Source organism: Anas acuta, chromosome 12, assembly GCF_963932015.1.
Source record: "Anas acuta chromosome 12, bAnaAcu1.1, whole genome shotgun sequence".
Classification (NCBI taxonomy): Eukaryota; Metazoa; Chordata; class Aves; order Anseriformes; family Anatidae; genus Anas; species Anas acuta.
The window spans coordinates 16,663,594-16,688,830 of NC_088990.1; the positions used below are offsets into that span (position 1 = coordinate 16,663,594).

The 25,237-nt window shown below is 36.7% G+C and overlaps 1 protein-coding gene across 7 annotated transcripts in view; it reads right to left on the minus strand.

The window, feature by feature from the left end:
* TJP1 (tight junction protein 1) overlaps positions 1-25,237 on the minus strand; it is a 161,171-nt gene that overhangs the window by 8,487 nt on the left and 127,447 nt on the right. For 5 of the 7 annotated variants that reach the window (XM_068695335.1, XM_068695333.1, XM_068695332.1 and 2 more), the window contains 17 exons: positions 24,844-24,988; positions 18,352-18,488; positions 15,838-15,943; positions 14,834-14,984; positions 14,185-14,293; positions 13,603-13,822; positions 12,943-13,127; positions 12,704-12,799; positions 12,196-12,278; positions 10,943-11,153; positions 9,845-9,945; positions 8,368-8,721; positions 7,704-7,955; positions 6,006-6,902; positions 5,588-5,682; positions 4,956-5,180; positions 299-474 (listed from right to left, as the gene is read on the minus strand). In XM_068695335.1, coding sequence (XP_068551436.1) covers positions 299-474; positions 4,956-5,180; positions 5,588-5,682; positions 6,006-6,902; positions 7,704-7,955; positions 8,368-8,721; positions 9,845-9,945; positions 10,943-11,153; positions 12,196-12,278; positions 12,704-12,799; positions 12,943-13,127; positions 13,603-13,822; positions 14,185-14,293; positions 14,834-14,984; positions 15,838-15,943; positions 18,352-18,488; positions 24,844-24,988 — 3,543 coding nt within the window. The remainder of the gene's footprint in view (positions 1-298; positions 475-4,955; positions 5,181-5,587; positions 5,683-6,005; positions 6,903-7,703; positions 7,956-8,367; positions 8,722-9,844; positions 9,946-10,942; positions 11,154-12,195; positions 12,279-12,703; positions 12,800-12,942; positions 13,128-13,602; positions 13,823-14,184; positions 14,294-14,833; positions 14,985-15,837; positions 15,944-18,351; positions 18,489-24,843; positions 24,989-25,237) is intronic. The other 2 variants (XM_068695339.1, XM_068695336.1) reach the window with 1 other exon arrangement.

The window sequence follows — 25,237 nt, forward strand, 5'->3', positions numbered from 1 at the left end:
ACTGAGAAAGACATCTTTAAGTACTGAAAACTTTACTTCATTTTTGCTGAGACCACTTAGTATGGAAGAGAGAGTTATAGTTACTAATGACACCTAGAAGTTAGTGTTTCAGACAAGATCCTCAAATCATTCAATAAAATTCAACTTCAATATAGTAGTAAGTTATTTCCAGGAATAATTATTCCAAATATAAGTTAAATGAAAACATAGCTACCAGTGTGGACATACTGAAGCATCCACACAAGCACCTGAGAAATGATACTTATACGTTAGGCTAGTTAGCCTTCTCATTGCTCACCTTCAGAAAGGGCAGGCTTGTGATGTGCTGGGAGAGACAGGACAGGACTGTTAATTGACTGAGGTTGTGTGTACTGTACTGAAGGAGCAGGAGGAGGAGTTGTGACTTGAGGGACTGGCTCATAGCGCTTTTCACCAACAGATCTATCCATTGATTCTGCATCAGTTGTCTTCCCCCTGTTGAAATAAAGGAAAGAAACATATGATGGTTCAGTTTCCTCAGGGCTCTGAGCTTCTGCTACAGTTTTCTTCTATGATCATCTCATTTCCATCTCTTCCTATAAACATTAAAACACTTCTTATCTTGTCTCAAGTATAGAAACATCCATTGATAAGCACAAGAGATCTCAAGACAACATTGAATTTTAAGATTAGTAACACAAACCATGGCAAACAAAAGGCAGATGACATTTCAGGTGTATTTGCATGATTACCTACAGATCTTCATTTTTCAGATTTGTTTAGGGTTATTTTCCATTTTTAAAAGTGTTTTCTATTTTCAAAACAATATAAATCAACTTTTTTGGGGGGTTGGTGGGTTGTTTTTGGAAAACATAATTAGCCAGAAGAAGGATGGGTTCTAGTATAACTTTTATAAATACACCTAGTATTTGAACAATGCCATCTTAATTAGAAATGCAGTCAGCTTAAGCTTCACTAGCTTTATGTGCATAATGTAGATAACTTTAAAAATCTTATTTTCAAAATATTTCTTGCTTATACTAGAAGTATGGTTCCAAAAGAGTTTCTTTCATGAAATGAAAGATTGCACAAAGACCTTTAATTTTGGACTTCAGTACATAGCACTAACTTTCAGAATTCATGTGTTGAAATTTTAAGTGCACATAATGCCTGTGATGAAATGTAACAGTGAGAGGACACCTGAAAACATCCTCACATCAACAACAGTCTTACCACTTGATGTTCCTTTTCAAGTAGTCATAGCTAGTGTAAGAGCCAAGAAATCTAGGTGATGGCAAAGCAAACAGCAATAGAAGAATGAAAGAAAAACGGTCATTCTATCTTAAGCACATTATCGCTTCACACTTTTTAATGTTAAGTCCTAGCAGTTCTCATACGACAAGGTTCTTTCAACAATGAAACTATTTTTAACAGTGATGTTTCTGATAATACTTTTACCATATGCATACGTACAATCATCGCCTACTATATTTAATGTGAGATTGTCAGTGCATTAGGCACTGAGTGCCTCACAATGACAGATGCTGAAAATAAGAATGAGATCACACTAAGCTATTTGTTCACATCCATACAAACAAACCGTTATTTGATGTATTGAAGAAGTGAGCAAAACAAATCTAAAATGCTAACAATCTCTTGTTTATGGGCCACTTTGCGTTAACCTCTCTTGTGTCTCAACATACCAAACCAGCCACTTTCTGTATATGACCGATCATGTTCTGAGGGTACACTCATAGCAAGTATTTAAATAGCTCTATTGGCTCAAATAGCAAACACCACACCCTAAAATACTTCTGATCATGTTTAACAATTCCTGAAGAAACATCTTAAGTGTTTAGGCATACTTGGAGAGACAGAGAAGAGAATGATAAGCATACTGCTGTCCTTTGCTCCATTTTTAACATTTAACTTGCTTTTATGTAAAATCCATTTTACATTAGGACAGCTTTCCATCATCCCTTCACTTTCTGTACACTCAAAAACTTAACAGGCAACAATTCTCAACAGTCTTAATACTTCAGAGGAGAATGTTATGAAACTAAGAAGAGGGCTGAGCAACTTTTCAAAGTCTGCTTCAAGACCACGTGAATGTGATGATCAGTAAACTGAACAGCATTGGTATGAGCAAGACTTTAAAAATCAATGTTGGAAAAATAACAGCACAATTTAAATCTGCTTTAGAAGCTCCTTTTCACATAGATTTTTATATAAAGCAATTTATCCAATAACAGAAGTTATGGCTGTTCACTGCTGTCTTCATTCCAGGTGGGTAGTAGCTGCCTTCCCTGAAAACTGCCCACCTGCAATGACTGCTTCTCAGAGAGGAATATAACCTGCAGAAGGAGAGACATGAATAAAACCCACAAAAGCCAGAAGTCACTCTCCACACCTTTTGGAGCTGCTTGCCAGCTTCCCAAGGAAATGAAAAAAAAGAAGGCAGCAGGCAGCATATGGCTGTACATTTTGATGGCGAGAGCATAAGAGACAGCAGTGATAAACTCAAGCACAAGAGCTTGATATAATACAAAGCATGTTCTTCTGTTGCACGCTCCTTGACTAGGGGCTAGCCACAACTTCAACAGCATTGTTAAGAATCTGTATGTAACAAAACAAGTCTACAATAAAACTCTTGTAGCTTTTGAGTGTATAAATGAAGTTCTTGTAATTGAAGTTGTGCTATTTCTGAAGCCATTTCCTACTCTATTTATTTATTAACAAAATTATCACTTTTAATTAGAATCATTACTTCTTTACTGAACAGTAACCAATTTTCATAACTTAATGTTTAACAATATTTTTAACTGAAAAAAATAATATCTGTCCTCAGTACCCAGAATGCATCATATGGATTATATGTTATATGGCCTATATAGGAATAAGCACTGGCGTAATCAGCAGTTTCTGCTGAACCATTTGAATTTAGTCCCAAGTTTATTTTTAATCAAGTTCACTCACAGAATAGCAATCACTATAGAAATTCACTAGGAGGAAAGAAAAAAAAGAACAAGGAAATAACAGGGTATAAAATGGAAGTTGGGTAAAGAGGACAGTCCTAAATATGAACTCAAGTCAGTTATTTTGCTTCTCAACAACTCACACTACAGCATGCTTCTGGAAACAGTTCTGTCAAGCTGTGGTCTTTTAAGTTTATTTCCACTTACTTCCATTAATATTTTCATCTTTTGTCTGTTTGCAGTAGACTACCCTTGATAAATTTTCTTTCCCATGCCTGTCCATTTCCATTAAGGATTACATTCTTCCATTAAGGAAGAAATCTACATATTTTTGTCCCAACATATGAAACTGTATCGAACTTAAAAACAGTACTATTTTATTTCTCTGTGCCATTTAGATGTCACCTTTCTGTAAGTAGAAGTCCTAAAGTTCAAGTATAACTCACAACAATCCCAAAAGTGAGCGAAGAATAAAGATGACATGATATTCAGAAGTGGTAGGCAGAAGTATGGAACAATCCCTCCCAGCTCTTAGCTGTTCTGCAGCAAACAACTCCATCGCTGCATTTATTGCTCACATTCTCCATTGTGTTTGACAACAATGCAGAGAGTAAGGACAACTTGCAGATTCAGATTGAGGAATTCTACCATCTTCACAATTACTTGCTAAAAGCTAACACGCTCTGGTGCTTACCGATCCAAATGGACCTTCTATGGGGTAACAACATTTGGTAAGTGGGAACAAGTTTGAACACGACTGCAATACACTGAGGCCAGACAAGATTCTTTTTTTCAGGCCCCTTCCTATGATGTCTAAGTAGCGAGTCAAATAGGCTCTAATCTTCCTGTCAGAAGACACAGGACAAATGAAAAAGAATAAATAACATCCTCAACTAAGAATCAAAACTGGTTACAGATTACTACATACATTCATTACTGAGCATAAAAAAAGGTTAAATAAGAAAGTTTCCATGTGGAGACTTCCTGATTAGAAAGAACTGCCAACTCTTTTAAAACCTATCAAGCTCTTTGAAAGATTTTTCTCTGTGAACTGAGAATATGAAAGGTACTGTAGATAACAGACCATCTTACAGAACAGGATTCCTAGCTCAAATCCTTTAAAACAAGCACTGGAACACAGTGTATTGAGTACACACAAGACAGCTTGAACATACAGTCACAGTATAAAAGCTGAGCAAGCTAGCTTATTATTTTACTCCAAAGATCTCATCTACATTAAGCTTGCCAGACTTTCTGCTTGATCTGAATAGTATAAATTTCAAGTAGAAGTGCAACCAAAGCCTTAAAAAAAAAACAACTGACTTCCAGCCTTCATGCAGCAAGCCATGATAGCTTTCCACATGAACAGCTACAAACATAGTATTATGGTTTGAACTGAACTGAATTATGAACGTTTGAGAAACTGTACAAAGTATTCAGTTTATGCAAGCATCCTCCAAGGCAACCAGTCCTCTACCTGAGCTAAATTTGAACTATGAGCTTTCACACAATTTTTGTATCAAAATGTTCCAAGTCAAGGAAGCAGAACAATACAGGAAGCAGATGTTTCCATCAACAGATTAAATTCTGGCTCCAACAGTGCTCCCAAAAGGCTCAGTTTCCTAATGTCAAACACTGCTCGTGTGTAGAAGCCTGTCTGCAGAAAAAATGCATGCAAAACTGGAACAAACTAACCTCTGCTTTGAAAGACATTTGAGCACTCACTATTAGTTACACTAAAGAAATACTTTGCAGGCTGTTAAAAGAAAAGTAACTCTTCGAAGATCTCAAAAACTAAATTATTCACTTCATTTACCAAAAAAAGTTATGTTTTCATACTAAAGCTACATCTAAAGAGAGAAACTGACTTTGCAAATACAAAGTTTCTATTAGGTACCACAAACCCCTGGAATTCTATTAGCAGCAGAATTTCAGTTTTAGTCCTATATGCCTCCCTTTTCCCCTTTCAAATTAAAAAGAAAATAAACCCCCCAAACTTACTTAGAATAATTGGAGAAATTCAGCTGATTTTGTGAATGTATTGGTTTGGTGGTCTCAGAATGATGGCTGACAGGAACCTGTGCAGACGGCTTATTTTCAAAACTCCTCCGATCGAAGTACGAGAGCTGCTTTCGGTAATACTCTTCATCTTCTTCAGGATCATAATGATTTGAACGCACAATATCTTCAGGTGGCTTCACTTGAGGTCTCTGTGGTTCTGGGGCCCTAATGAGGAAGAATACACAGTTTGCCTCGCACAGCTGAACAAGCACAGGTATGTGAACTAAAATTCTGTTTGGTAACCCAACCAGTAATAAATCAGGACATAAATCTTAAGATTGCATGCAATACCTTTTTAACCTATACTGTCTAGAAATATGATAGCTGTGATGTAGCATAAAGAAAGTCCTTATCTTTTATCCTACCTTTTCCCTTACACTTTACTTCTCCCTCTTCTCAGGAATCATGTCCATGTCCACTGACTTTATGCCCTGAGTTACTATTGACACAGAAACTAGACTGACACACTCCAACTCTCCACTCTGGAGTTTACAGTTTGAACCATTAGGATGTGTTGTCTGAAGACTCCAAACTTGTATTGAAAACTCTTTAATTATCAGTTGTGCATCTACCTGTAAGTTGTTTTGTCATGTTCATAATGGCTTTGAGAAGTTGGTTTTGGACCACTCATGGTTGTGAGTGTAGGCTTCGGTGCTAGTTCTGGAGGCTGTAAAGAGAAGCACAGCATATTTTCTTAGATTCTACAATCTGAAAGATGAAGAACCTCTGAGTAAGAAAACTAACAATGCTCTTAAATTTCCCACACTTTAAATAAGAATTAGAGACTAGCAAAAACTAATGGGGAAATCTTCAGCATGGCAAGATCCTCTTTAATTTTCAGCTTCTGCTTTGAAAACAAACTTCAGTTACGTTGCTGTTCCACAAGCAGAGAAGTTTTCTTTCCAAGACAGTATTTTATTACTTGCAATACAGCCTCATTAGTAAAAAGCAGGAATTAGAAAAACACATGCCAAAATGTATACAACTTACCTTGACAGCTGATGTATCACTGGGGTCCTTCATTTTTTCTAGAGATGGTGATCTTCTTCTTTCAAATATCTTAACCCTACTTCGCACAGACTGTGGTTTCATGGCTGGATCTTCCTCCTCCTCTGCTAGAGATGGCGGTGTAGGCAGTGGTTTACTGTTAGAAGGCAAAACTTCTGGTTTGGTTTGCGATGAAGGGGGAGGAGGAAGAGGAACACCTGAAGTGTTATGAGAAGGCTCAAATTGTCCTGCCTTGGCATTATAAGCTTGAGGAGGACCTTGTTCATAGCCCCTCACATGTGGATCAAAGTACTGCTTCGGTTCAGGAGATCGAGATATGGCTGATTGGTATGGCTGGGCTTCTTGTTTATATCTACCATGCGTGTCATATCCAACAGTATGTTGATCTTCGTATCGCACCTGCGGTAAACTGAAGTTTTTGGGTGCATGCTCATAGCGAGGTCTGCCATCATACGTCATCTGAGGGGGTTCCTCAAAACGGGGTTGTGCTGGGTAATAACCGCGTTCTGTGCTCTCTTCTGTGTTTTGTCTAGAATCAAGATCCCTAGGAGGCTGGTTTTCATAAGCTGTTCTTGGTTGATTGTAGGGCTGTTTTTCATCATAATATGCCCAGTGCTCCTCATAGGGAGGCACGCGATCATCATAATGTAGTCGAGGGTCATAACCACGAGAAAACTGATCTACATAGTTTGTAGAATCATACCTATATGACTGTTCGTACTCCCTACTTGGCTGTTTTTCTGCATACTGAGTCTGGGATTCATACATCAGATTTGGGTCTCTTTCCTGTCTCTGTACTGGGTGACTAATTGCTGGCTGTTTTAAGACATAGCTTTGTCTGGATGCTTCTTCGTTAATATATGGATCCTTTCGGTATACCTGTAAAGTAGAGAAGCAAATTTTTCATTTAAAGTTAAGAGTAAACGGAGCCAAACTTTATTGAAAGCGTGAAATTTTAAACCAATTATTTTAAAACTCATTTTAAATATTGGCTTTAATTTTGCTTAGAAGTTGAACAATTTGATGCAGTTGTCAGCAATCACAGGAAGCTTTGATTCAAGAGATCCTTTCCAGTCCTATCCTTGAGGAAAAGCATGTGTAGATTAAAATGGGAAGCCAAAAGAGAATAATCTCTCATATCTGCGTTTTGTTGTTGCATTTTGCTCTTTTGTCATTCCCCCCCCCTCTTTTTCTTTTTTGCATAGGGGAGGTCAGGACAGGGATATTCAAGAAGTAAACTGATTTATGTGTTAAAGTTAATTCAAGCATTGCTGTAGAGGTATTTAAAGTCACCTAATATAATAGGTTTATCTTCATGATCGAGTATTTCAAAAAGTACTATTATTTTAGGGAAATTTTTCATCAAGTCCTCATTAACAAAAAGCAGAGCATTGACAAGCTGAAACAGTTGCATGTGAAATAAAATCAAAATACAGAATGCATCCCTAATTTAAAAGGTCATCTTTTGAGAAGTGGAAAGTGTATAGTTTGAAGCCATGCACACAAAACATTAGATGATGCTTAGAAATTTAGATGCACTGTTTTGTAACCTGCATAATCTCCTAGAGTAAAAAAAAAAGAAAAAGAAGGAGTTCTCTAAATAATGGCAAAATAAAAAAAATAATCATGTGCTAGCTTGATGTATAGCAGGAAATCAGCGCAACAATGTGGCACAGGTACCTTTGCTGGATCTATATGCGGCGATAAGGATGATGGCTCTTGATCTCTTAGCACTACATGAGCTCCCTCAGTACTTGATGTTCTTAAGGGGCCCGCTTGTGGTTGGTAAGAGTTGTAAGGAGCAGCAGTAGGCTCCTCCAGTCTGACATTAGTTAGGTTTACATTAGCATTTACTGCAGAAGTTGATGAGGTTGCAGGGTTTGATTCAGGCGACGGGGAAAGGTAAGGGACTGCAGGTGAGGCTTCTGCTTTCTGTGAAGTGTTTAAAATATTTTAAATATACTGCTATCGAATCACTGTATGACTTTTTTGATTTATATGAAAGTAATTTAACTTGATGCTTTGATCAACTCAGCTACATGTAGAATGAAGTGTACTGAAAGTATCATGCACTACCACTTCCAGACATTCATTATGCTGAACATTAAAAAAGCAAAACATTAAAACAAAGTAGAATGGTACTTGATTCCCCTTCCTGTCAATGGGAATCACTAACACACGTAGTGCAAGATGATTGTCCAATTCATTGCAACACACTGTTGTTGACAGATTCTTGTATGCAGTTAACACTGGTAAGGAGATTATAAAGATAGCAAGTTCGCTTGAACAAGAAAACTACTTGAAGTAAATGTACAGTGGTCAGCATATAAAATCACTTTCTTACCGGTTGAGAAGCAGTTGTTTTAAATCCTGAAGAATCTATTCTGAGATTTGGCTGAGGCTGAGCTTGAGATGCATAACTAGGGTAATTTTGACTTTCATGATGCATTCCAGAAGAATCCTCTCTAACAGGTTCAGAAGAACGTGTAATAGCAGATTCAGGAGGAGTCCCAACCTCATCATTCAGAGTTTCATCCAGTTCTTGGTCTGTATAAGCACCACCTTCTGTATCTGTGTCTTCATAGTCAGATGTATGTCTACTGTCTGTACTGTACATGGAATATTCACTACCAGGAGCTGAGAGGTAAGAAAGGCGGTCATCGTGTAAATCAAGGTCATCACTTGTAGCACCATCTGCCTGCATCACAAAAAAATTAAAGAGCACATGTTTATTGAAATGCGTTTCACATTAAGCTATAAATTGCAAGATAAAAGGCTAAGATTTTTTTGGTGAAAAATTAAGAAATAAACAAATGGAATACACCTATCTTGTTCTGATCCACAACATAAAGTTAAGTATTGCAAAATGTTAGTAATACTCAAAATCCAGCAGCAGGTTAGATTTCAACAATTCTGAATATCACAGGGGAGGAAAAAAACAGGGTTCAATCACTGGAGATGTTAACCTTACATGTAAAAGCCTTTTCTGCAGTCTAGTTCTTCAAATCAGTTTACTAAAGGGTCAGAAGCCTATCAATTCAAGGGAGGGGATAGCACCTAGTATCCATGGAAATCAGTGTTTGACAAAGACAAAAAAAACTATGAAGAGTTGTCATTGTGCTGGAATCACTAACTTGGAGGTAGATATAAGAAGGCAAAACTAGTTCTGTTTGCAGAAAAATAGTTCAAATATTAAGAACATTGTAACAGTAACAGATTCATTATTTTCTTACTTGAAACTGGCATTCCTCTTGATATTAGTTGCTCAAGAGAATGGATCTAACATGCATAGTAGCTTGAAAAGGCAACTGGACTTTGAATGGGAAACAGAATTCTAACTTTCTGATTTTATATATGTTCTCAAGATTAAGAGAAAGAACACGAAGATATTGCTTGCTTTATATTAAAACCCACCAATTCATCAATGTACAATCCCAGCACGTACGTAGTACTGATGTAGCAGAACACCCTGAAATTTACATGAAAAAACATCCTATCCCCACAAAAGTTTCAAAGCAATAACATATCCTTCAGTAAAGCATCAACAGCCAAATGTTTTACTACTCCACTACATGCACAAGGATTATAGCCCTCATTAACAAAACTTCACTAATACGAAGACAAACCAGTTTTTAACTGATTACACAGCCACAGAGCTATTTTAGATCTTCAAGTAATTATTAAAATCATGAGGAAAAAAGGAAAAATTTAATTCCACAGATAGATGCCCATATCTCCAATACCAGCAACAGAACAAAAAGACTACAAAACTGATAGCTTTGTCATTCCTCCCCCAAAATGACAGTACTATTATTTCTTACCTTGCCTTCTGAAACCCATACCAGTTGGTTCTGTTGTTGCTGAATTGCTTCCTTCAGAGCTCCATACCATCCTTCATTCATTGAATTCAAGTTAATAGTAGCTAGAAGTAGAGCAAGTTAGACATTTGATTTTTGTAGAGTTTTGAAAAGAAACTGTACTACCAGTATTAAAAATCACTATCAACTGTGAGATTTAAGTAGTAATGTAAATGTTGGTATTCAAAGCAACCCTAAGGGCTAAAGTAGCTTGGGACATTTTTTCACACTGTGAAGACTCAAAGACTGAGTTAACAGTAATTTAGAATAAAGTGAGGCTTCAGTTTAGTCGGAGAAGAAAATTACATTATTCTCCTATTTATTAAGATGTTTGTTTATAACTGACCTTGCAAAGCAACCAAATATTTTTGAAACATCATTTTGATGTTTCAAATCTCTTTTCATTTGTGCAATTGGGTGCACAAACAATTCACACACTAATGAACTACCAGAAATTGAATGTGGGGAACCTGAACAATTCAACAACTGCTGGACTGTATTTGCAGGAGGGCATTTATTCTGTCAGCATCACCCCTTACAACCTCAGGGCCATAAGCAAGTCTGCACGAACTGGGGTCAAAGAATAAGGCAAGCAACCAGTAGGTATTTGGTCACACTAAGAGCAAGAGAGATTGCCAAGGAAGGAAAAGAAAGCCTGGAAAGCACCAATGTAAAACAGACTAAGATATACTTCTGTGTCCTCCTCTGAAAGAAAAGGAACAAGAGGAAAAACACATGGAGGAAAAAGAAGGAAGCACAGAGGGAAAGCAATAAAGAAATACCAGAAATGAAGTGCATCTAGCACAACTAGTGCCCACTAGTAATTGTGGTTGTAGTGCTTTGCTAAGTTAATCAATCATTTTCTGTTGTAGTTTTCAAAGGTGGAGTGGCTTAACTACAAGAAGAAATATTCAGAACCATCAAGAGTAGGTAGCAATTAAGTTATAGCAGCTTCTCAAACAGGAGAAGTACTATTCAAGTCTGGAAAAAAAATTACTCTTATCACACCTCTCCCTCCCTCAGTTATCATACATTAATCAGTATTTTTCTCGAATTACTTACTTGTGAAGAGGTGGTGGTTATTTTTGCGTAGTTTGTGAGCTCTTTCATAAAGCTTTCTGGCACTTTTTCGTGATTCTGGGCACAGCCTCATTCTCATGGTCTTCACACCCTGCTTAGAATCAGGGTTCAGGAACACTACAATAGGATACCACTGCGCGTAATTCAGACGGTCCACTGCATTAGGAGTGACATCTAATAAAGCATGTTTGTCCTGTTATGATAAAAAAGACAGAGACAAAGTGAAGCACTTATATACTAAGAAAACTAATTTTTTATTTTAAACATATTCTAACAACTTGCTTTTCATTAGCTTTGCAGAATTCATCATTTCAAAGTATCGATTTAAGTCCTTTTCTGTTTGAGTAACAGACACCAGATCAACTCAAACACTATGCTACAAGGGCATACATGTTTTAAATGTAGAACTAACTGCATAACAATAAGCTTTTCAATATTTACCTCTCTATTAAAAACTATAAAAAAATCGGCCCTCTGATGCTACAAAAAGGCACTAAACTAAAAAACAGCTAAACAGTAATCTTCTAGTAACAGGATAAAAGGGAACAGTCAAACATGTTTTGGACTCATTACGCAGCTCCACTTTTCCTTCCAAAAAATCCACTCTGAATGCAAGAATTAGGACAGTTTTCATCCACTGCAAGAATCATCTCAGATACACAGCACATAGTACCCCCCAGTTTGCTGCTAAAACACCTTTTAGCTTTTTCTACTTGGGCATCAGAACAGTTTGCAATTTGTTTTTAAGTCAGAAATGAATAGGTGAGGAGTACAGCCTCATATTATAAACTCATATCAGAAGTTCTCAGGATGTTAAGAAGAAAAATTAAGGAGGATAAAAGGATTGAAAGATCCTTTTCCCTAGTTCTTGCACAGAAGTCAAAATTATTAGTTCGTAAACTGGAGGTAGGGGGACAACAGCAACAAACTGCTCCATAAATAAAGTACCAGTTTCTAGATGCAATGTCACACTGTGGCTGCAAGCACAAACAAATCTTAAAACAGACATAGCAAAGAGGGAACAACAATCCCTAGAATAAAGCCTGACAATACTTCCAGACTGCAGTTATTATGGGGAAGGCTTTTTTTTTTTTAAACTAACCAATAGAAAGATGAGAGTTATTTTTAAGGAAAAAACACTTACTAATTATACCTAAACATTTTAAGCATCAGTTTACTTATTGATACCAGTTTTTCCTCCTGTGTTAGAAGTACAGTGACAATAGAAGACTTACTCTATCAATTATCTGTTTTATAGTGTGAAGACGAATAATGCCAGAACTACGTTGGTCTGTACCAGCGTCTCTTGGTTCACTTTCTGGTAGAGAGGACACAGTAAAAATCTGTTGTAAGTTTACAGCACACTCTACATTCACACACAAGATAAAGCAAACTATTTCATCACTCATTATCAATTCAGGCTGAAGATGCTCCTCTTCAAAACGTAGGAGAAAGCTATCCGCTAATTTGGCCACAAAAATCACTATACCTTTGCAAAAGTACTTAGATATAAAATACTGAATTCAATTTAAATTTTGGAAGGCTATAAATGGAACTAGTATTACTTCTGCCTACAGAGAATTATCATCAATTAACCAGTGGAAAAGCTTACATTTTATCTGTTACTTAATATTGTTAACATTTCATTAAACACAGTAGTAGCTCAAGTAATAGCATAGGAACAAAGTAGCAAAAGAACGTTGGCAATTTCATAGCTGCATAAAAACTCGATCTCACACTTACTTGCAATTTGAAAAATATCTGGTTCTTCTCTAGCTAGTTTCTCCCGTGCAACATCAGCTATTGGACCAAAAATGGTCACTGGTCTGAGAAACCCAGCTAGAATAGAAGGTAAAGGAGAAAACAAGTTAAGTCGATTGCTTACAACAAATGCAAGATACTCGGAATTACACGGATTAATACAAAGCAAACTCCACAATCCTGTTAGCCTGCAACAGAAGCATCTAAGACTAAAGCCGTACCTTCCCGAAGAACAACTCTCTCATAGGCAGGAAACTTTGTCTGAACAGGTTGAGCAGAAAGATCTTCTCTGCTTTTTCGGAGATTTCTTTTTGAGCTACGCAAACCTCGGAACCTCCAGAAATCCGCTCGATCTCCTCCTGCTGTCTTTGGAAGCGTGTACTGTACACTAGCCAGCTGCTCAGCTCTAAGATGACAACAAATCCCAATAAGTTACCAAAAAAGAGAGCTTCTGAAATAACACTCATCTAGCAAGCTTATGCTTACAAAAACGCTACCACCTGCCAAATGAAGTTTTCTTTGTTTCTGGTATTAGAAAGTATAAGCTAGAATTACTCAGGCTGATGTCACATTTTTAAAAGCTTTATCAACCTTTGTCTCCAGTATTGAAAAGAAAGTTTCAAGCTAGGTGTTTTTTTTTGTTTTTTTTTTTTTTTGTTTTTTTTTTTTTTTTTGGGGGGGGGGGGGGGGGGGAGGGGCATGCCAAAGTGAAAATCAAGCACACAGAACAGATAGTTAACTTCTAATTGTTTTAACAGTGACTTTCTCCTAAAACTGAACAAGTTGTATAGACTAGTGTCCTGCAGACAATGCAAGTTACACAGATGCAAAATTTAAAATTTTAGTTTTCAAACAGCAACATCAATACGTTAAGATCGTACCTGTTTTTATTAGGTATGATACCTCTTTCAACTTCCTTATGATTCTTGCCAATTCGAATTGCCAGCCATGAACCCAGTTTGCCATTGTACAGAGTGTCCACCACCCGGAACACTTCACCTTTGTTGAAACTTAGTCCATAAGGAGATTCTTTTTCATATTCAAAATGAGTTCTGATATAGAAAGAATCCCCTACATCAGATTCCACAATGCGACGATAAACTTAGAAAATAAAAATAAAAAGTGTTAAACAAATTCCAGTGGTTTCGTACAGCATAACTATTAATAGCAAACTAACGGTTTGAAGTCAACTTTTGCTGTCAGAAATTTGCTAGTATAAGCATAATTCAGTTCCTTGGAAGGAAGGCATCTTACTATGGAAGAAGTTTTTAAGTACTCATTTTTAACAGTATAACTATGACAGACTATCCAGTTCCTCCAAACATTTAACACCAATGCTTTTGTGAAATAATTTTGTAATTTTTTTTTTTGTCTCCCCCTAGCCTCTAACTACTCAATATTAGCTGTATTTTTCATCTAGTTCCAAGCAGCCTACTACATTTTTCTGATATACAAGTACTTACCATCTTTTTTCTTCTGTGCCAAAATGGTTACTTCTTCGCCTTTAGGGAGATCAAGCAAAAAAAGGACAGCTTCCTCTCTGATGATATTTGTGAAGTCTACGTTGTTTACCTAGCATCAATGAAGTAATCAGTTTGATTTCACAAACATTATAGTAGATATGTAAATATAGAACTAGAAATTTGCTTAAATGTATTGCAATGGTTGTTTATTCAGTTTAATGTACACAAAACAAGTGCATGCATCTCAAGAAGCCTCTTGTACCTCTAAATAATACTCCTTGCTTATTGGAAAACGTATAACTGGAATAATAGGTAGCTACTCATTTTGACTACTTTAGATCAATGTTATGGAGCATCTGGAAACATCAGTAACATCAACTATAATATACAGAACCCTGTGTGAGACTCTAGTGAAAGAGTAGTTAAACGAATTTTCTTTGAACTGAATTTAGTCTAAGAAACTAGATATAAAACATAAACCTTCCTAGCAACAGTACAATAACAGTAAATTTTATTGCTAGCTCATCTAATAAGTATAAACAAAAATACTGTACGAACTGCAGAGGCAATCTATTTGACGTTACAGAAAGAAAACCTACTTCAGTGTTAACAGAACATTTATTTATAAATGTTATTATTTTTGACATACCCTGAGAATCTGGTCTCCTTCCTCTAGTCCTTCTTTCGCTGCAGGGCTGTCTTCCAGAACACCAGCTACAAATATGCCAACATCATTGCCACCAGCTAGTCGCAAGCCCACGCTATCTCCTTTTCTGAATTTTACCAGTTTCATGCTTGGCCTAGAGATTTAGAATACATTCCAGTTAGAGGTATACTATAAGATATTCTGGTAAACTGAGAATGAAGACATGCAAATAGTTTGCCTGTTACTTCAATTAGAGGATATTAAGCTATGCATTCCATTAACTGGTTATCAATTGCAGCATTATACAACAGACTCATTAGCAGCACTTGAAAGTAACAAAACTCACAATATTTAATTGTTTAGTGAGGTTTAGTCTTATGCTGATAGTGTTTCAGGTGAGGTATTTCAACACTCTTCCCAAAATGTTCCTCCTTTGAAAGAAGCATACTGGCACAAAGATCTATTTTGGCTCTTTAGAGAGCAAGATGAACATTTGAGACTACCTAAACTAGAATCTACTCTCATGTATACAAATGATCATAAAGGAGATCCAGCTGGAGTAGAGTCACTGGCACATCAAGACTTAGCACATTTCTGTAGTTTTCTTTATTAATCGCTCTCCAATTATTTAAAAAGAAAAGAATTTACTAGAGTATCTCTCCTCTCTCCAGACATGGGGATAAGGCAGGAGGGATGGGGGGTGCCCAGGGAGAAACGCTGCAAACACTTTGCACAGTTGACAACTCTAACTGCTCATTCCTGCATGAAATTAACGAACTTAAAATCATTTTATTACACAATGTGAGTGCTAACAAGGCTCAGGAATAAGCCTAAATTTTTCATCCTACTCCTTTTTCAACAAAAGCTTCAGGACAATGTGATGACTTCCCATCAGACCATTTATGTTATGAATTATTGCTAACTTACGTTACTCGTTACCTTGGGAGAAAACTTGATTTGCACAAGACCAGGTAATCAGATTCAAAAAGAATTTATAGTTACATTACCGGAGCATTCCATCTTCATGGGTTGAATTAGGTAAAGGACCATCAGATGGACTGACTGGTAAATCCACATCTGGCTGACCTCCTTGTGCATACACTGGCTTTGGTTCTATTAAAATATAGAAGACAAACGTCCATTTGGTCATTTAAAGATGAGAAAATAAAGCCTAACTTAATTAAGAGCTTGATTGCATCTTTAGTAGTTTTAAGTCTAACCACCAATCCACTTCATAATAAAAAATTAAATATTGGAAACTTAAAACAACAAGGACACTCTTTCCCTGCCATGCAAAATGGGGCATTTACTGGCCTAATTACTGCTTTAGTAAAAATCCACAAATTTTCTTTACACTTGGAATATTCTAAGTATCATAAAACTGCAAGAACTAAGAGAATTTATGCTCTCTCAAGACCTCTTTCAACCCTGCTCTTTCCTACCTACATGTGCCTAACATAAAACTTTCCTCCCTTATAAAGTTACTTGGATTTTTTAAGCCAAAACACCATAAACACTAGAACTACTGCTCCACACCTTGAGGCTGGCAGACTGCACTTTTTATTGGCTCTCCTTAAAGGTAAGTACTTACTATGACTCTGCTCGAGTCACTGGGAGCAAACTGCCACTGCAGTCTTTCCCCCAGTAGTGAACACTCTTAGTGTCTATTATGGGTATACGGTTGCTCTTGTTACAAGAATTTACATTTAAAGCATGATCTCAATACACTTTAAAGAAGCTTATTTCAATTTACACTGGCTTCAGACTAAGTCCTTTTCCTTTCCTGTTCCTTTCTGCTTACTCTAACCACCAATAGACCAGTTTGAAATATGAAACTTCAGACAATTTGGTAATATGTTCTTTCTAATGTGATTTTGGCCTTTACCATATAGCATACCATAGCATAGCACTTTAAGTCTTTAATTACCTGTTCCTAACCCAAGACTTTGATAATGCCTCTAAAAAAATGGTCTCCTTCTACCCTTCTTGACTCAACCAACCATGACAGACTTCTTGCCTTTAGTCCAAAAAGCAGTCACAGAATCTGCCAACTACTTTTCTAACATTTTCATTACAGTCTTTGAAAGAGCCTCCTAATTTCCCTAGAGCTTTCTTGGAGACTATTAAAGGATTATGTGCTTTATTACACCATTTTATTTCACACCATGTATTATATCAAGTTAATTTAATCTGCAAATTTAAATATTATCTTGATGTACTGGCCTATGACTTTTTTTTTTTTAGACATCTCCTCTCATACATGATTTTTCTCCACATGCTTATTCCCACTCGCTCAGGAACAGAGCACTTCTTTATGCCTACTACACAACAACAAACCACCAGAGTACTTACTAGTTGCTTGCCAGTCCCTTCAACCAATTATATGTATATTACATTGGATTGAAAAACATCTTCAGAGGCTCCTATCCTGGCTGGTTTTGTATCATGCCAATTATTAATTTTCAATACATTATCGAAAAAGATGAAAGAATCCAATCATAACTTTTTTCTATCTCGGCAAATTAAGACTTACTTCACTTGCATCTTTGCATAACATTCTTACAGGAGGTTACTTCCTACGGCAATTTTGTTCATAATGGCTGCTGCATTAGGAAACCTACTGTTCTCATTTTCAAGGTCTTTCAGAGCCTATCAACATCATAACTACTTCAGTTCTGTATACTACATGCAGCAGTCTCATTGCTCATCCCTTAAGTCTTCAAATGCTTTCAAGCTTGAATGTGCTTTTTCTCATTCTATACAGCCTTTCCAGAGCAGCTCCTTCTAAACTGTCTACACAGCTCATCTTTCTCCACTTACAATTTCAATGAATGGCCCCATTCTGTAAACCATAGGAAAAAAAAAACAAACAAAAACTTCCAAGTCTTTGTGCTCAGAACAATGTCCCATCACCATATCATGATATGGTTTTCTTTTTAACACTAACTGGCTTTTACCTACTGTCATTGAATTTACTTCTCCTCTTTCAAAAAAGGAATGGGATTTTGTTCTGTTTCTGTTAGTTGTACTGCACTTTTAAAAATAACTCTTGGCCCGTGACTGTCGTTATTAAGTGCCACAGTGAAAACACATTTCAGAGTGCAAGTTTCATTTGAGAATGGTCATTCTAAAATGGCTTAACTAAACCTTTATTTAAATTTACTCTGCTACCAGTAACTTGTAAGATCCAGCCTACAGCTTGACTCTCAGAAGAGATCTATTATAGCCTTGCTCTAGAGAAGAGTACAAAAAACTCTTTATATCTAACACACACAGTCAAAGCTCTAACCAGTGAAGTTTGACCACTGTATAATGGGCAGATGCATCGGCTTAGATTTTCAGGACAGAAACCCTGAAATATAAATAGGCTTATGATTACGAAGACCATCCGTATTCAGCAATAAAGATAGATAGAACTTCTTCTAAGATTTCAGAAATCATTCCACAACTATGCAGCGGGATGCAGTCTCCACTGATCATTTATTCTCAGCAATACACATAATTATGTTTCACATTTTTACCTGGGAGTGGTGGTGTTTGCTTTTCAGTTCTTTCGCCTGCCACCTCTTCCATAGTTTTAGAAATATCATCTGCATTCTTCACAGGCGTAGAGATGGCTCCTGGTTTAGTTGTTCTTTCATCTTCTCGGCTTCGAAGACTATATTAGAAAAAAAGATTACACTCTGCATGTAGAATTATTTCTACAGCCTAAAGATTCTAAGACTAAAGAACAAATCTTTCTGACTCAGAAGTTCATATTTGGCAGATGAGGAATTATTGATTACATATTGCACTCCTAGGTTATTACAACGTTGATATTTTTATCAGTTGAAAACTTGAGCATTTTGTCCCTAACTTTATGTTAATTGCTCTCTAGATAGAGCTATTTCAAAAGAGGAGGAACATAGTAAAATAGAGTGCTGTCTTCACTGCACCCTGCTTCAAGCAAGTATGTTGTACGTGTGGCCTGTAAATCCCACAATAAAACGAGAAACAAAAGAAAGAAGGGGAGAAAAGCAGTTATGATCCTTCACCCCTCCCTGTAGAGGTCACAGACTTTCAGACTTCAGGCTTTGCTATGATCACACTACTCTCTGGTCCTTTGTGTGGCAGCTGTCCTAGAACACAGGTGCCTGCCTGTGAGGTTCTTGGTACAGCTTTGCACAGATGAAAGGTAGAACACAAACACACCTCTGACTTCTCATACTTCAGAGAAGATAAGGCCCTCAACCTACAGCTACTACATATCTATTGCACCTGAAAGCCAAAGAGAAATGCTTCTCAGTCATCCTTGTTTTAGTAAGAAGACAACTGGTCTCTTACGCATTTCCACATGCTAAAAGCATAACACATAACCAGAAGAAATATTTGACAAATGAGAAAAGTCTCTTATTCTTTACATGAAGGGAATATCTAAAGCTCAAAGAACTCATTTCTTATTCATTTAACTCATCAGATCAAGTATTTTTATTATATAGAGGTTACTTTGCTACCAGCTGTACCATAAGAGAACTGAACAGAATATGTGCTGTATGTTGAAATGTTAGCAGTTACACTACCTGTTGAAAGAGAAATAATTTGATTCAGTTAGAACAGAACATCAAAAAGCAGCTGGAAAATCAAAAATTAAATCAGCAAGCCAAAGGGAACAGCCCAAACATGCATTCTCTACACACACACACGAAGTTGTGAGACCCTCAAAATACCTATCAAGTTTGTGAAAGTTCACTAATAAGTATGGCTATAAGAAACATCTGAGAGGAACAGGGCACAAGCAAACCACAACTGGTTAGCTAATATTATACTTGTCAGGAAGTGGAAAGAAGAGATATTTTATGAAGACACTGATACCTCAGGTCAGTAGATAAAAATTTCTCTCTTATCAAGGAGAGATGGGGAAGGTGTTGGAGAATAAAGTCTATCAATACTAACAGCTAGATGGTGCTACTGGGTAGTGATGAGTATCAGCCTCCACGAAGTACAAATGTATCCAAAAAAGTCCATTACAAGGACTCCGGACTATTTAAGCAGAACCAGTACTTTAACAGTTAAATATGACTTGGGGAAAAAAGCAAATCTAGCCATCGAAACCTTGCTTGAAAGAAAAGAGCAGAAGTAAAGATCTAAATACAAGCACAACGTGCTTTCATGTACAAACCTGGAGTCTGAAACATCACAGAAACCAATCTTAGCTATTCAACTGAGATATATTAAGACCTTCCACTACTTCTTCCCTTTTGTTTTAAAAGGCAGCTAAAAAGAAAAAAAAAACTGCAATCCCACATTAATCTGGGAAGACAAAAGACATCTTTACACTCTAAAGAACCAGCTCCTTATAAAGAGTTTGTAAACACAAGGAGAGTGGCCTAATATGCAATAACCTCTTCATTATTGTTTTTGTTATTATTTTTCAGATACACCCTTTTGGCACTTCTACAGTAAAGAAAAATGATGGTAACCCCTTTTGGTTAGAATATTAGACAAAACGAAACAAAAATAAGTTTGTTTTGTTTTTGTTTTAATTTTATTCTCTGTTCCCTAACTTCACCTGTATAAGATTTTGGTACTCTTTTTCAGATTTCCAGCATGCATTCATTTGCACATAAAACTACATGTGTAAGCTGAAAGCGGTGTTTTACTTTCAGTGTGAGACTAAAGTAAGACTGAATTCCTCATGTCCCTGAGAAAGAGTTCCTGGCTTATTAAAAACAGACACTAACATTTATTTGTTTAAATGCCTAAGTGTATTACATGTATAAACAAGAAGTCCTATAGTAATAAGCTACAACTAATTCCCCTCATCCCTCCCAAAGATTTGTGAGTAATCAACGTTTGTGAATGAGATATTACAGTTAAGTTTCCCTATGGGCGCTCTCTAACTGTTTTTCAGCATCTCCTAACATTTAATAGTAGTATTCCAAAACAGTAATATAAAAATAAGACAAAAAATACTGCAGTTACTATAGGAAGGCAAAGTTCATTTTATATTTCACGTCCACATAGTCCAATAACACTTTAATTTTATTCAGCTTTTATAATTGCATATAAAATAGCATAAATATGGAAGAAAAGCTCTCAAGAACAGTAACTCAAGTACAGAGAGTACAGCACCAGATAGTCAGGTCAATACCTGAGCTCATTCACGTACTAGAACCACGATGCTCTCAGACTGTGCTACATCTCATCTGCTACTGGCAAATACAGTCTACCAATTAAAGTGCTTGCAAAAGGTCAGCTCTGCTCCGTGTAAGATCAAAGTTTAAGTGGAAAAAAGGTGGTAGAAAGACAGCTGTGATAAATCAAAACAGAAAAGTCCAAACAGCATAGGAGCTGAATTTCTCTTTGCTTTCCTTAAGTTGTCCAGTAAGTACTGCACCAGTTTGCAAGATGATACGGGGGAATGATAAAGGGGATGCTGTCACTGTTTCTACGTGATGGAAACTTGTCCAAAACCGACAGCTGCGCTTCCCATGAGTGTAAGGTGTTGTTAAACGTTTGTGTGTTCTAACAGTACTGCTCAACATCTGTGCTGTAGAGGCCATGGCCCCCTCTACGTTACAACCCCATCCCCTTTTAATTATTTTTTTTTTTAAAGCATGTCTAACAGGAATAACCTTCAGTCACAAAATACAGTCACAGCTACAAATTAGTGTCATCAATTTTGGTTACTGCTTCAAAACAAAATAAGACTGTTTGCAACACACAGTACAAATGTTTGCTTGCACAGAAAAATCTTGGAAAAATGACTGCAGGTTTTGTCCAAGTGTCTGGTTTTAGCATGTCTCAAACAGTGTATTCATGAGAAGACAGTAAGAACCAGGAGAGGCGCATTGCTAAGTATATTCAAAATAGGGTTGATTTTTGTCCTAAAGTCCAGTTTTTCCACTTTTTTTTTAAACTGAAAATGTAACAAACCTCTTGCACAACATAACAGTTGACAGCTGTATTATGGAAGCCTCATCCTTCTCAAAATAATGACAATATCTACAGGGATTTCTTAAAGCTGCCATGTCTTTCTTGCTGAGGCTGAAACATCAATCAGATCAGGAAGCATTTTTGCTATTCCAGTACCCAGGTGAGGAAGGCAGCACAGCAATGATGGGTCCTTTAGCGGGACTTCTTTCAGCTGGTGGAGGGCAGCACGGAGATGCTATTGGGCAGGCTTGGCAGCACCTGGCTGTAAATGCCACTGTGTTCAGCACATGTCACACCAAAAGTTTGACCATCTTACTTCCAACAGTAAGACCACGTAGGTAAGACAGAATATGTATGATACTTCCCTCAACGTACATCCTCCAGCTTAGGATGCACAGACACCCCCGACTCCGGCTTTTTAAGTACAGCTCTTAATACACTGTACTGTTAAAAGTTACCTTGAGTTCTGTGAAATTCTATCCTTAAGATACATTTTCCTCTAACTAAACAGTTTTCTTAATAATATCTTTCAAGTTGCACTTATCTTCCAAAACTATAGTTCACTGTTAAGACATAAGCTCGGAGTTCCTTCTGAAAGCCAGGAGATATTTATACTATAGATTTTATGTAGTACCCAACTTGTTATCAGGTGGCTAAAAATTCTGTAAGTCTCTATAGCTACAAACATTTGCAGATTAAGTCCCTTCAACACAGAGGAACAACTACCAAGTGAGCTACCTCAATCCAAAGCTACCTCAGATACAAATCTAAAGCTAGCTTCTCATCCATGGGCAGAGAAATCTTCACATCCCTGTTGAGACTAGAAAAAGTCACCCATTAAGAGTCAATCCTGATTTTGACGGATGATTTAATGTAAGTCTGCATATGGACTGACTAAAAGAACATCATTATGCCAAGTAAAGAGCTGAGTTTTGAATGAGTTCACACGCTATCCATTCCCTTTACATAAGAACCTACTGGGTTCTTATGGATCTCTGGTTCCTTTTCAGGACTTGACAATGGATAATTTATGTTTTCTGCTTATGGAAGATTACAAAAGTGCAATTGGAACATGTCCTAGAATCTGAGTTTTAGAAAGATTGTTCAAAAGAGACATCACTGAGCTTCCCCTAGACTAAAGGAAACTACAAATGCTGCCTAATGCTTGGACAGGATGTTCAAGTAGCCATTGTTACGGAACTTCTATACACAGGAAAACTGCAGGCACACCAGTGTACCTACCAGTATGAAATACTGAGAAACTGACAACATTCAAGACCCTACCAGACACCGAAACACAAAACCTGAAACAAATATACTGGCAGATGTACTCTTTAGATGTGTACTCTACCGGTCACAGAAAGTGTCAGTCTGCAGTTCAGCTTGTATGAAAAGACTGAGAAGATTCCTATGAATTTATCCTCATCAACATACACTTAAGTGTAACAGAGCATAGATGTCTAAATAAGTTACTATCTTCAATAATTTTTGATGTCCTTCTTAAGTTTGGTTTGATAACTTTTTTTTTCACCTTTTCTTCCTCAGCTTATTCTCAAGCTCTCTTCCCCAAAGTTTTCCATTATATTTTAAGCAATGAAGCAACGTTGCAAACAATCTACTTCTGCAGCAAATCTGAACTTGCACAAATTCCTACAAAAAAGCTGCATTTCACGTGTTCTTTATGTGGCTCATGGCCCAACAGATTTTCTGATCTCGAAAGGGCCATGTCCGACAGGAAGGCAGTCCATGCCAGGGTAGCTCCTGTTCATAAAGCAGATAACAGATGCATTCTGAGTTCAGATAACTTCAAAGTTCCTTTTCAGGAAGGATTTAATTCTTCTGACAGCACAGTCTGTGGGGAGGAAGTGACCATCTACCTAAGCCACTGTAATAGGACAGGAAAGCACTAAGAGCAGGATAAGTCAGTTTCAGTTTTGATGGATTTTTTCTGCATACATTTTTGCACTGCATTTTAAACGCATGTTAAGGAACACAGGCTTCAAATCTGACAGGGCGTCATCACCTTCACAATCAAGCTTTTCAAAGTGTCTCCTACTTTAATGTTATATCCATGCAGAAGACAAGGTATATGTGCTGTTTTCCCCCTTGGGCACACAAAAGATTACAAATAAACAGTAATTAGGTGTTGTTGTTTTATGGAACAGCTGGCTGCAATTTGGTTTTCAGAATTTTTGGTAGCATTTTAAAGTCTTCAAATACAGGCTGTGAATTTGAGATTTACAACAGATCAGTTCTAGTGGTTTTTGCTCCATCATCTATACATGCTCAAGATGAAGTTCTCTTACTATTGAAAGATTTGTTTGATTTAAAATCAAGATACTTTTTGAATTCTGTTGCTATCTAGTGTCCACTTCCAAAATCAAATTGCCCAAATGCAGAAAAGGACATATCTGTTTTTTAAAGACTACGTTTCCACATGGCAGAAGAAAATATTCTAAACCATACAAAACATGAATTCAGAAATGAGTCATTTAAAATTAGACTTACCTACTTCCTAGTTATCACATTAATGTCTCAGTATCAACTCAAATTTTAAAAAGTACATTACTAAAACTACATCTGCTGAGCAACACACCTTATTTTGCAGGAGTTAAATGCATTTTGAAATAAAGTAATTTTTAAAAGAAAGATAGTAAGGAAAATAAAAAGGTTATACCTAAACAAATCAGATTTCCACAATTATACCCAGGTTGGACAATCAATAGGACTGTGCTACTAGTCAACTCAAGTAAGATTGTTATAGTTAATTTCCACATGAATCAAAATCTAACTGCATATGCCTCAGTAACATCTATTAATATTAAACTTGCATGGTCACACGTATAACCATGTTATAAGAACAAAATCACTTTTTCTTTTTTTTTTTTTTTTTAAAGAGGGTAAACACAAGGATCTATTTCCCCTGAATTCTCAGGGCATTTGGATCATGATCAGCTGCATCTCTTGAAAAAAAGAAATCCATGTCACTACTACCATAATTCCACATCACATTTGTCACTGTATAAATCCAAGCACTCCTACAAACTTAAATCCCACTTTAAATAGTTGATTTAAAAATAATACAACGCTGCCATCACCTGCCGTTGCTGGGCTGCTGTGGAGAATGTCTGGAATGGTCTGAAGGCTCTGACCTCTGGTCAGGAGATCGTGAACGACTGCGGCGGGGCCTGTCATGTGATCGGTTGGAATGATCTGATGCCAGCGACTGAATTTCTGAAATGTCTGTTAAATAAAAGTTGTTTTTTCATGAAATGATTGTAATTAAAATGGTGGCATGACCTGCTTAAATGGAAATAAGCTTTTGCAAAGATTTTTATGAAGATGCTAAAATCTATGTTTATTATTTCAAAAACAACTAAATAATACTCCTGCAAAAACAACTGCAAGAAAAGGAACTCTATCTTTTTCTCCACATTTTTTAAGGTACAGATTTCAAACACATTCAAAAGAATTTACTCACATGACAATCCT